This window comes from Salmo salar, chromosome 19 (assembly GCF_965601325.2).
Source record: "Salmo salar chromosome 19, fSalSal1, whole genome shotgun sequence".
NCBI lineage: Eukaryota > Metazoa > Chordata > Actinopteri > Salmoniformes > Salmonidae > Salmo > Salmo salar.
Window position 1 is genome coordinate 14,916,442 of NC_138309.1, and position 13,378 is coordinate 14,929,819.

The 13,378-nt window shown below is 41.1% G+C and overlaps 1 protein-coding gene across 4 annotated transcripts in view; it reads right to left on the reverse strand.

Moving 5' to 3' along the window:
• Positions 1 to 13,378, reverse strand: part of LOC106578501 (dihydropyrimidine dehydrogenase [NADP(+)]) — a 211,170-nt gene that overhangs the window by 20,884 nt on the left and 176,908 nt on the right. For 3 of the 4 annotated variants that reach the window (XM_045702118.2, XM_082965642.1, XM_014157375.3), the window contains 2 exons: positions 12,073 to 12,215; positions 1,918 to 2,097 (listed from right to left, as the gene is read on the reverse strand). In XM_045702118.2, coding sequence (XP_045558074.1) covers positions 1,918 to 2,097; positions 12,073 to 12,215 — 323 coding nt within the window. Of the gene's footprint in view, positions 1 to 1,917; positions 2,141 to 12,072; positions 12,216 to 13,378 lie in introns of all 4 variants that reach the window. The other variant, XR_014381606.1, reaches the window with a different exon arrangement.

Here is a 13,378-nt window from a genome sequence, read left to right on the forward strand (position 1 = left end):
GATTGCGAGCGTTTTCAAGTGCAACTTTAATAACTCTGGTTTTGGAAAACACCTTGGAGATTTAACGATGCTCCTAACGAAGGCTCTAACAATGAACTTAGCCTTGAGATGCTTTTGGGAAACCGTGCCCAGAACTATTTCATACTATGTAATACAGACTTATGTGAGAGCTGAGAATTGACCTTAAAAAAAAGCAACGTCCAAAAGAGTCCACAAAGCCTTATTTCCTTCTAAGTAAAAGCCAGAACAAAGCTTTTGTATAAAAACTACTCTAGTTAATGTTGTCGCCTGAGAGCTGAGAGCCGGTGATGTGAGTGATTTGTCCTTTCCTGGTGTCACCGTGCACTAGTATCAGTCAGTGTATCCAGCACCACGTTGCCCCAGGGAGATGTGGGCTACAGGCTGCTTCTCCATGTCTGGGACAATGTTTCTACATGACACCACACAGCTTCACAAACACACACTCACAGCTTCACAAACACACAGCTTCACACACACACACACACACACACACACACAGCTTCACACACACACACACACAGCTTCACACACACACACACACACACATACACACACACACACACACACACACACACACACACACACACACACACACACACACACTCCACAACCCCGCTCTACCTTCTCCTCTCTCAGCTTCAAGACAACACCACTACCTCTTCTGCTATAATTGTTGTTGTGCTGACAATTCCCCACAACAATGGAGAGCTATACAGCAACAGATGAGGGAATTACTGTTTCCAATTTTCTGATATTCCTCACCTCCTACACATTTATTCCTTCCTCTCTCATCCTCCACTCCTCCACTCATTTAGCATTAGCATTTAAACTGTTGCATTTGCGATGCGGTGAGATGTCCCGTCGTCAGGACTGTAGTAAATCTGGAGCGTTTGGGAGCTTTAAAGCCTTCCCTCGGTTGGTGTAGAACCCACACGCCTGTGATCTGATAACCACCTCTAATTTGGAACGTTGAAAAGAGTTTACTGAAGTTGTATTTTCCCTCATTTACATTCATTCTGGCCACTTCACATTTATTTTCTCTTTTTCTCATAAATATGACAGAGATTGTAGAAATGCAGAATTGTGGACTGTAAAACCTAATAGAGGGAATGTTTTGACAATTGCCTTTTGTCAAATTTGATTTGAGATTTTTTTTATTTTGTATTGTGTTATGAACGACTGGCATTGGATTAAGACGGCGCTTGTACAAATCGTTTTCCGAGAATGATTGATGTTCTATTTCAAAGTAAACTAACAATAATAAACCATTAGGACTTTTCCTCACCGCCTGTGCTTTTTGAATTTGAATTTATAGTATCTAAGCTATTCATCATAGGCATGTCTGGCCATTTATATTAGTGCCAGAACCAGTGACTAAAGCACCTGCTCTTAGCCAAGTTATTATAGGAGGGGATTTCAGACAAAGCCGCCTCTTTTGATTCAAATCTGATATTAAACCATCCCTCAGAAGGTTGATCTGTGAGCTCCTTCAGTGAGTCAGATTCTGGTAGCTGGAAGACAAAACAGCAGCCTTGAAATCAGCTGTAGCTCTGAATAGAACAGAGCACTTAACATTCAGTGTGGACAATACAGTAATTGCAATGTGATAAAGTCCAGGCTGCCACCAATAGTGTGATGTAAATACACAGGTACAGATGTGTCGCAGTAATACTAGTAATGCAGTAACTAAAAGCCTGCATGTCGTCTGCTGTTGAAATGATGATGTCTGGTTTACAATGGATGGGTAAAGGGACCAAGACCAAGAGGACCAAGCTGATAATAGGACCAAGTAAATGGAGGGGTGTAGGAGTAGCGAAGGGGAAGTGCAGTCACAGTGCAATGCTAATGTGTACAGGTAGATTGAGCTAATGGTTGGATTAGCTGTCAATCACTCACCTTGCCCACCAGTTCCTCCAGTCGCGGGACAGGTTTCCCCTTCTGGTGGCGCAATGTGGGAGGTGATTGGCCATCCCAGTCCTGTAGCTCCTCGATGCTCTTCAGGTAGAGCAGGGTCTTTAGACCCAGGCAGTAGTCCTCGATCAGAGTGAAGTCCTGGTTCTGCACCGCGCTGCACACCTAGTGGCGGAAAATCACACATGCACGCACACACACATGCACGCTCACACACACAAACACACAAACAAATACACACACACACACACACACACACACACACACACACACACACACACACACACACACACACACACACACACACACACACACACACACACACACACACACACACTAATGATGTTATTACAATAACTTGGTCCAGTGAAAAGCATGAGCTGACGCACACCCTATAAATGTTCGTAGTGGTGCTGACTAGTGGAGAATCAACTGTATGAAAATATACAAAGAAAGTTGCACACTATATATGCTCTAGATAAACTCCATAACCAACGTTTCGGCAACCGTTACACTAACTTGGGCGCACAGTGCAAAGTACATAAATATGTAATTCGGAATTACATAACACAGAGTATTGAATTCCCCCATACACTAGTACAGGGTTTCCCAAACTTGGTCTTGGGGCCCTCGCACTACACGGCTGATTCAAATCATTCAAGCTTGATGATGAGTTGGCTATTTGAATCAGCTGTGTAGTGCTAGAGCAAAAAACTAAACGTGCACACAGGGGAGGCCCAGGACCGAGTATGGGTCCAAGCCAGCATTTTATAGGTCTCAGATACCACACTACCTACACACTGCTTACAGTTTCCACTCATTTACAATGAAATCCATCTATTTAATTAAAGGTTAGTCAGATGGAATAAGGCTGATCACGGCAGCAGTCAGTTAGAGCAGAGTGGTGAAAGGCAGGCGTGTAGTGAAACTCCTGGGTGAGCCCCATTCACATGGTTTATCCTCTCTTTCCTTCCTTCAGCAAAGAGAGAGACTATCTGATCTGCATCACACACTGGGAAACCTTGTCTTTGTGCGTCTGTCTGTCTCCACTACTTCATTTTGACAGAAGCCACGGTGCCACGGTGAGTCTTAGAGCAGCCGGAGAGATAAGACGACGTGCTTATCAGACACCGCCATCTATGAGCTGAGCTGAGCTGACATCGCCCTGCACTGATCTGACTCCAGGATTAAAACGAGGCCGAGTACTGAACCTAGGGGAACACCACATCAAACAGACCAGACTGAGGTTGGGGCCTGTTTTCACAAAGCGTCTCAGAGTATCAGTGCTGATTAGGATCAGGTCCTTCTTGTCCATATACTCTTAATCATCATGATCGAAAAGACAAAACTGATCCTAGATCAGCACTACTACTTGAGATGCTTGAGTTAGGTTAGTGGGGTGAGGTTTTGTCAATGTTGTTTTACATTGCTCTGAGATAGTCATAACAAATTATTTCTAGAGGGGGAATGAACGTGAATCTGTTCTGCTGTGTCATTTGTGTATTTCAGAAAGTAAATTCACCAGCGACTGGCCCCATGTTGTGAAAATTAAGGCATTTATTCTCTCAAGCTTTGGCTCAGAGATATGCTTTCATTAGGATTCTGATTTGCATAGCGCTGCTTGTTAAAAGAAAAAAGATGCTTGTTGCCTGCCCCTATATGCCGTGCTCCAACTAAATAACACAGAATACATTTCTGATAAAGATGTCTACATCGTTACAACAAATAGTAGGGGGGAGGGGGAAACAACTGTGGACATGCATTACATTTCAGTGATTCACAGGGAAAATATGTCAGTTATTAGGACTATACACTACTCATTCTAGAAGGTAAAGACACAACATGTACAGTGCCTTCAGAAAGTATTCACAACCCTTGACTTTTTCCACATTTTGTTGATTAAATTGAGATTTATTGTCACTGGCCTATAAACAATACCCCATAATGTAAAATAATGGAATAATGGTTTCAGACATTTTTACAAATTCCTAAAAAAAAATGAAAGGTTGACATTTCTTGAGTCAATAAATATTCAACCAATTTGTTATGGCAATTCTAAATAGGTTCAGGAGTTAAGATGTTTTTAACAAGTTACATAATAAGTTGCATGGACTCACTCTGTGTGCAATAATAGTGTTTAACATGATTTTTGAATGACTACCTCATCTCTGTACCCAACACGTACAATTATCTATAAGGTCCAACAGTCGAGCAGTGAATTTCAAACACAGATTCAACCACAAAGACCAGGAAGGTTTTCTAATGCCTCGCAAAGAAAGGCACCTGGTAGATGAACAACAAAAAAAAAGCAGACATGAATATCCCTTTGAGCAAGGTGAAGTTATTAATTACACTTTGGATGGTGTATCAATACACCCAGTCACTACAAAGATAAAGGTGTCCTTTCCATATCCGTTGAAGGAGAGGAAGGAAACCGCTCAGGGATTTCACCATGAGGCCAATGGTAACTAAAATAGTTAGAGTTTAATTAACGGCTGTGAATTTTTTTTTTTTAGGATGGATCAACTAGGGCTGTGGCGGTCACCAAATTTCATCAGCCGGTGAGTGTCAAGCAAATAACTGTCGGTCTCACGGTAATTGACCGTTAATTAACAAACACATTTAGCATCTCCTGGCTTTCACACATAGCCTACAAGCCATTTAAAAAAGTCTAATAAATCCATGTAATATAGCCTACACCTTCACAATAAATCCATTATGTATTTTAGACAGGTCTAAAGAAGCATGATATGATGAAAATGTAGAATATTTCAGAAGAACAGAAAAGCATACTCTGAGTTGTCCTTATGTTAGGTCCTGAAGTGGCTATGCCAAATGGCCGTGGGCTACACTAGTTCATTTAGCAGACAAGATTTGCTTATAATTCTGTGGCATTACTTTATATTATTTTATAGTATGACGAATACAATTGAACAAAGCTAAATAAAATATAAACATTTTCTCCAAACGATTTGAGGGAGTGCTCACGAGGCTATTCTGTGTTGAGTGGTTAACAAGGAAAAAGGTACTTCTATATACATCATATATTAAGTTATTAATGTAACTTTAGTTGTTCTACAAATGTTGGGCTACATGTTTTGATTTTGAATACATTGTAAGGCTGAGACTCTAATGATGATTTGAAAAAGTCGCTTGAACAGGCATGAGCTCTGCTTTTTTTTTTTTGCAGGATGTTCACACTCCAATAGTCTCTCATTCACAATTTGACAAGCACTTGATAATGCCTCGAATTTCACAACGGCATCCCCTTTGTGGCCGTAATGCACCCTTAAAAAAATCCATGCCTTTTGCGGCCCGGAGTGTTGCGTTGTGCCCTTCTCCCTGAGTGTGCTGCGCATTCCGAAGAGTCTCTCACTCACACGGCTCTTCGTCACATGATTGGGTCTTTCTCACAGGCTACAAGTTAAGACCGACACATTGGGGACGCAACTGTGCGTGTCCTTATCCAATTCCGAGGTGCATATTGAAGATATTGGATGAACTGTCCACATTTACTTTTCGTCAGCCAACAAGATGAGTAGACATAAAGAACAGCAAAAGCACTAGCCAATGTCAATCTACTATCCCCCATAGTACAAAAGTCAACCTATTCTATTCTGTGCGACAAATATATATTCCAAACAGTTTGGAACAGTTGTGGGATGCGATATAGATCCCAAACTAATACAACCACTAGCATCAAAAAAACGTTTTTATGCAATGTGGCTGACGCAACAGATTATAACTTTTAGCTTAAAATGTTGATAAAGTCTTAGGCTATTTCTTCACATTATAAACGCGGCAATGTGCACATGGTAGTAGGCTATAAGGGCAAATGTTCCATTAGCGGAAAACACCATTATCAAAAGTGACCACAAATGCTTGAAGAATTTTGAACGAGGTGTGGAATGCTCTTAGAGACCCAGAAAGACTCAGCTGAAATCGCTGCCAAAGCTGATTCTAACATGTATTGACTCAGGGGGTTGAATACTTATGGAATCAAGATATATTAGTGTTTTACTTTTCATAATCTTTTACAAATGTTAGCATTGATCTTACACTTTGAAAATACACAGTATTTTGTGCAGATCGTTACCCAACAATTACGATTTTAATCCCACTTTGAAACACAACAAAATGTGGAGAAAGTCAAGGGGTGTGATTACTTTCCCGAATGCACTGTATATATCTGCAAAAAATATGCAAATGCTTGTTGTTGGAGGAGAGTGGTGGTGAAGGAAAACTAAAACATGGGGCTGGAAATGTGTTGTTGTGTGCTCTTCCACCACCTTACATTACATCAGCGGGAAATAGAGCAGGTCTCTCCTGAGAAAAACATGCGTTAAATACTGTCCGTCCACCCACGGAGGAGAGAGCCGTCAGCAGAAATCTGAGGACAGTCTTCTTTATGAGAGCCATTAGAGAGTAAATATGAATCACATTCTATTAAATGGCTAGGTACAGCAGTTTACCGTACTGTGATGTACTGTAGCAAGTATTCTCTTATCAGTCCACCTGTAAAGGCTTATTGGTCGAATATGGTCGGAAAATACATTAATGTACACATGAGCAAGCGCACACCAAACACACACACTGCACATTACATTATCACAGAATATGTTCTATAATAAGTAAATTGACAGTGAGCTTGCTTTTTGAAAGAAATTATGTTATATCTTCAGAGTCCTACTGCTGAATCTGGGCCTTACAGTGTGTGGTGTGTGTGTGTGTGTGTGTGTGTGTGTGTGTGTGTGTGTGTGTGTGTGTGTGTGTGTGTGTGTGTGTAGGAGAATGTCCATTAGTGCTTTTCATTTTGCTCAGAACATCAAAGTATGTGATGTCTTCGCGTGCTGCATTTAGCGTTAATGTAGCCGACTGCTGAAATAAATCGAAGTGAGAATTTCTAAGTAGTTTTCAGGCAATTGAGACAGCAGGTCCTTTTTATCTGCTCTGAAAACTGGGGCTACGCATTGATTTCAACTCCTTCTGAGATCTGAAATGCTTTTAGATTCCCTGCTCTCCCTCTCGACCTCTCCCTCTTTTTCTTTTTGTCCCTCTCTTTCTCTCTGACTCTGTCAGCTCTTTTATTCCCGATGATAGAATCCTGGCATTTAGTACAACAGCGTCTTCGCCAAAAGAAAGATCGATTCATTCAGCTTTCAAATGCTACAATGACTATGGATGAACCAACCTCAGTGCTTTTGATTTCAGCTCCTATGCCTGATACTTAGATCCTAACCACTGATATTTAGTCTTGATCTTCAGGTAAAAGAGAAACCAAGTCTGGGGGGGAAAGTAAATACATTTTTACAAGTCAATGAATATGAGCAATTTCCAGTAGAGTTCAGTTAGGGGTTGTGGTGAGGTGGACAGAAACGTAACATTTCCTCTGAAGAGTTGAATAGTTTGCATGTTGAATGGACTGCTATTCCTTTCACTCATGCTGGCAACGTTTGGATGTTTTCAAAAGGTACTATTACAAATTCCTGATGTTTACTGGGCTCACACAACAAGTCATGTTAGCTACTTGACAATGGGTCTTTCATGGCAGTTCAGAACTGTTGACGTGCACCAAGGACAAGGGGAATGGTCACCCTGGGTCATTAAAATCGAACTGGTTGGTCATCAGTGAAATATAGCTCCATTTCCTTCTAAAAGACATGTCAATAAAATAACTGTCTGAATCTCCATCACTGGCCAAATCACCATAACAAAGCAGCAACTTCATAATGCAATCGAAATGATGAAAAATAACTGGGATAACTGGGATAGCAAAAAAATAACTGGGATAACTGGGATAGCAAAAAAATTACTGGGATAACTGGGATAGCACACAAAAAATAACTGAGATAACTGGGATAGCACACAAAAAATAACTGAGATAACTGGGATAGCACATTGCTACTTTATAACATTGATCAGATTTAAATTGGGCTTTTATTAAAGACCAAGGTAATCAATTATTGCATTGAATACAAGAAAGTGATTATAAGATGCACGTTATGGATCTTATTCTCATCGTACTGGTGCAGTAAAGGGCATATGAGAAAACGAATATTGCACACATGTAGTAGTTGATAGTTACATGGCGAAGGAGAGCAAGAAGAAAAGAGAGAAGGGGAGCGAGAACCCCTCCAGGGTCATTGCAAATTAATATTTTTGTGAATGAATTAACTAAGAAGTATCGATTTACAAGTGGATCTCATCAACCCCTGACTACAGTATGTGAATTCACAAGGATATATTTTAGCTATGCAACATTTTTGGATGTTTCCTTCTCAAAGCTATAATGTCTGTCAAATAATGGTTTACAAAACTTTTTTTTAAGTAGATTCACTGGGTTTTCACTGACCTGGCTTTTCAGTTAAGGTTTTCATAAGAAACATTATTATACTATCAGTCTAGAAATCAATCAAAACGATGTGTCTAAGTCTCCATAACAAAAGCCTGACCTTGAAGCACTGCTCTCATCATGTGTTGTAAATGACAAGCATACTTTCAAGGCTTCCCTTTGCAACAACCTCTTTATAAAATCTTCAAGACCAAGAAGCAATGATGGGTCTATGAGAGATGGGTAGTTCCTGAATGGACTTCATCACATTGTTTGTTCTGAGAAGAATGTGTCTGATGCATCTCAGAACCAATCATGGTCTATTTCAGACAACACAGTATGTCTCTCTTCCTGTACTACATACAGTAGAATCCACAGAGCCCATAGCAGTGATTCTCATATTCAACACCCACCATCGTTCTTCAGTTTTCAACTTCAGAGTGACAAGACGTGCTGATTGTAACCGCCAGGTATTACAACATATTGTTTTAGACCCATTCTGCATTCAATGCCTTTTCACTGCTAATTTCCTTGGCAATTCATATTAATTTTCTACCGTGTGTGCAGTCACCATCTTACTGTTGTATGTCTGACAAAACCAGACAAATACAGATCCACACAGCCTTTTGATAAATGTGTTCAGGCCATGGGAAAGACGTCATCGGAATTACTTTTGGACTAAAATATGTCTGTATGTGTATGATTCCATTTAGACCAAAATTACAAACACCTCTGTGCTATCCCCCTCACACGAAAAAAAAACAAGCATCTCTTAACCACAGAAAGTTACCCAAACTTATCTGAAGCTAACTTATAATCCATCCATTAAACTGTATAATTACAACGACAAACTTGTATTCTCTTTTATCAAGGTAAAAAGCATACAAATGAATGAAATTTCAAATGATGATTGAATCGCGCTCAATGGAATACAAATGAAGGCTTTTCAAAAGACAGAACACTTCTCCCTAAATAGATGGCATTCTGATTTCATCGAGAGCGTTATTTTTTTAATTCTGTAATTAACTTTTCCCATTAATTCAGTGGGAGGAATCTCTGGTTGCATGTGCTGAGACTCCTCAGATCCCTTGTGTTAAGATTTGACAGCGCAGGTGGAGGGGTGGTATTACCAAAATATTAAATCATCTAGAAAGGGAAAACCATAAAGAGTGGATGCATTTATTCACAGATTGTGATTCAATTTGCATGCTGATTCTGTTGCTGATTACTCCCTAGGCACGAACCACTGAGGGAAGTTAAATGAACAGTGAAGTTAAAAACCCACTTTCCCAATTTAAATATCAAAAGTTGAGGGAATATTCAAGTAATAAAGTTGAAGAAAGGAATTCTTGGCCTTGGTCTGTATACTGCCATAGCAACACAATGTGGTGCCTGCCTAGCAGTGTGTTTGAGGCTTGATAACATGATCAAACAGACCAATATAACAGCTACACGACAACACAAACCAAACCAGTGTAACACATGTAAATACACACAGCAGATGGAGTATTGAACGCAACCAATGATTTTCACAGCCAGCGGCCCAGCTTGAGGTAAAGTATACTTAACAGTACAGTTTGTCAAGTCTGAATCTGCTAACTAGTAAAAAACAATACAGCTATATGTTTTATTGTCATATACACCAGATACAGTTTACATACACTTAGGTTGGAGTCATTAAAACTTGTTTTTCAAACACTCCACAAATTTCTAGTTAACAAACTATAGTTTTGGCAAGTCGGTTAGGACATCTACTTTGTGCATGACACAAATAATTTTTCCAACAATTGTTTACTGACAGATTATTTCACTGTATCACAATTCCAGTGGGTCAGATGTTTACATACACTAAGTTGACTGTGCCTATAAACAGCCTGGAAAATTCCAGAAAATGATGTCATGGCTTTAGAAGCTTCTGATAGGCTAATTGACATAATTTGACATAATTTGAGTCAATTGGAGGTGAACCTGTGGATGTATTTCAAGGTCTACCTTCAAACTCAGTGCCTATTTGCTTGACATCATGGAAAAATCAAAAGAAATCAACCAAGACCTCAGAAACAAAAGTCTGGTTGCCTGAAGGTACCACGTTCATCTGTACAAACACCATCGGACCATGCAGCCATCATACCGCTCAGGAAGGAGACGGGTTCTGTCTCCTAGAGATGAACGTACTTTGGTGCGAAAAGTGCAAATCAATCCCAGAACAACAGCAAAGGACCTTGTGAATATGCTGGAGGAAACAGGTACAAAAGTATCTATATCCAAAGTAAAACGATTCCTATATTGACAATAACTGAAAGGTCACTCAGCAAGGAAGAAGCCACATCTCCAAAACCGCCATAAAAAAGCCAGACGATGATTTGCAACTGCACATGGGGACAAAGATCATACTTTTTGGAGAAATGTCCTCTGGTCTGATGAAGCAAAAATAGAACTGTTTGGCTATAATGACCATCATTATGTTTGGAGGAAAAAGGGGGAGGCTTGCAAGCCGAAGAACACCATCCCAACCGTGAAGCACGGGGGTGGCAGCATCATGTTGTGGGGGTGCTTTGCTGCAGGAGGGACTGGTGCACTTCACAAAATAGGAAAATTATGTGGATATATTGAAGCAACATCTCAAGACATCAGTCAGGAAGTTAAAGCTTGATCGCAAATGGGTCTTCCAAATGGACAATGACCACAAGCATACTTCCAAAGTTGTAGCAAAATGGCTTAAGGACAACATAGTCAAGGTATTGGAGTGGCCATCACCAAGCCCTGACCTCAATCCTATAGAACATTTGTGGGCAGAACTGAAAAAGCGTGTGCGAGCAAGGAGGCCTACAAACCTGACTCAGTTACACCAGCTCTGTCTGGAGGAATGGGCCAAAATTCACAACTTATTGTGGGAAGCTTGTGGAAGGCTGCCCGAAATGTTTGACCCAAGTTAAACAATTTTAAAGGCAATGCTACCAAATACTAAATGAGTGTATGTAAACCTCTGACCCACTGGGAATGTGATGAAAGAAATAAGCTTAAATAAATAATTCTCTCTACTATTATTCTGACATTTCACATTCTTAAAATAAAGTGGTGATCCTAACTGACCTAAGACAGGGAATTTTTACTAGGATTAAATGTCAGGAATTGAGAAAAACTGAGTTTAAATGTATTTGGCTAAGGTGTATGTAAACTTCCGACTTCAACTGTAGGTTCAGTGAAATGTGTTGTTTTACAGGGTCAGTCATAGTAATACAACACACCTGGAGCAAATTAGGGACCAGTACTTTGATCAAGGTCACATCAAAAGATTTTTCACCTTGTCGGCTTAGGTATTCCAACCAGTGACCTTTCTAACCGCTAGGCTACCTGCCGCCCCTAGTATAAATGGTATATGGTGAGATGGTGGAGGCCAGATGGCAGTGCGATCTCTGTATTAGCAGCATAGAAGCACTGAACAGGGAGAGAGCTGGAGAGGGAGAGAGATAAGAGAGAGAGATAGAGAGAGAGCGCGAGAGATAGAGAGGGGTAGAGAGAGAGCGAAAGAGAGGGGTAGAGAGAGTGAGATAGAGAGAGATAGAGAAAGATAGGGGTAAAGAGAGAAAGAGAGAGCGAGAAAGAGGGGTAGAGAGAGAGAGAGAACGAGAAAGAGGGGTAGAGAGAGAAAGAGAGAGAGAGAGAGGGGTAGAGAGAGAGAGAGCGAGATGGTTGCAGTGCTGTTACCTGCAGAGGTAGAGACGAGAGAGAAACAGAGAGCGGTGAGGGAGAAGTGAAGAGACAGAAAGAGAGGTAGAGAGAGAGGTAGATGGTTGCAGAGCCGTTACCTGCAGGACAGAAGCTCCAGCATGAAGGAACTGCAGACCAGACTCTGCTGAGTCGATGCCCCCAGTGGCCAGGATGGGAAAGCCAGGCAGGGTTTTGGCGATGGCGGATACAGCACGCAGGGCGATGGGCCGGATGGCGTTTCCTGTAGACAGAAACATAAATACAGAAACAGTGGCAGAAATCACCATTTACATACATGTATACCTGCGGATGTGTAGGGGCTAGCTAGGGACGGGTCCAATTGTTTTTGTTGATGGACTTGGCTAACGCGTACCGGTATTTGTATTTTTTTATTTCACCTTTATTTAACCAGGTAGGCCAGTTGAGAACAAGTTCTCATTTACAACTGCGACCTGGCCGAGATAAAGCAAAGCAGTGCGACAAAAACAACAACACAGAGATACACATAAACAAATGTACAGTCAATAACACCATATAGAAATCTATGTACATTGTGTACAAATGTAGGAGAGTAGGGAGGTAAGGCAATAAATAGGCCATAGAGGCAAAATAATTAAAATTTAGCATTAACACTGGAGTTGTAGATGTGTAGATGATGATGTGCAAGTAGAGAAACTGGGGTGCAAAAGAGCAAGAGGGTAAGTAATAATATGGGGATGAGGTAGTTGGATGTGCTATTTACAGATTGGCTGTGTACAGGTACAGTGATCGGTAAGCTGCTCTGACAGCTGATGCTTAAAGTTAGAGAGGGAGATATAAGACTCCAGCTTCAGAGATTTTTGCAATTCGTTCCAGTCATTGGCAGCAGAGAACTGGAAGGAAAGGCGGTCAAAGTAAGTGTTGGCTTTGGGGATGACCAGTGGAATATACCTGCTACGGGTGGGTGTTGCTATGATGACCAGTGAGCTGAGATAAGGTGGGGCTTTACCTAGCAAAGACTTATAGATGACCTGGAGCCAGTGGGTTTAGCGACGAATATGTAGTGAAGCCCAGCCAACGAGAGCATACAGGTCGCAGTGGTGGATAGTATATGGGGCTTTGGTGACAAAACGGATGGCACTGTGATAGACTACATCCAGTTCAGAGCAACCAGGCATCTTCTACTGATGAGATGAGGTCAATATCCTTCCAGGATACCCAGGCCAAGTCGATTAGAAAGGCCTGCTCGCTGAAGTGTTTTAGGGAGCGTTTGACAGTGATGAGGGGTGGTCGTTTGACCGCTGACCCATTACGCACACAGGCAATGAGGCAGTGAAGACAGCAGAGGTGTATTTAGAGGGCAAGTTGGTTTCAGGGTTGTACCTGGTAGGTTCCTTGATAATTTGTGTGAGATTGAGGGCATCT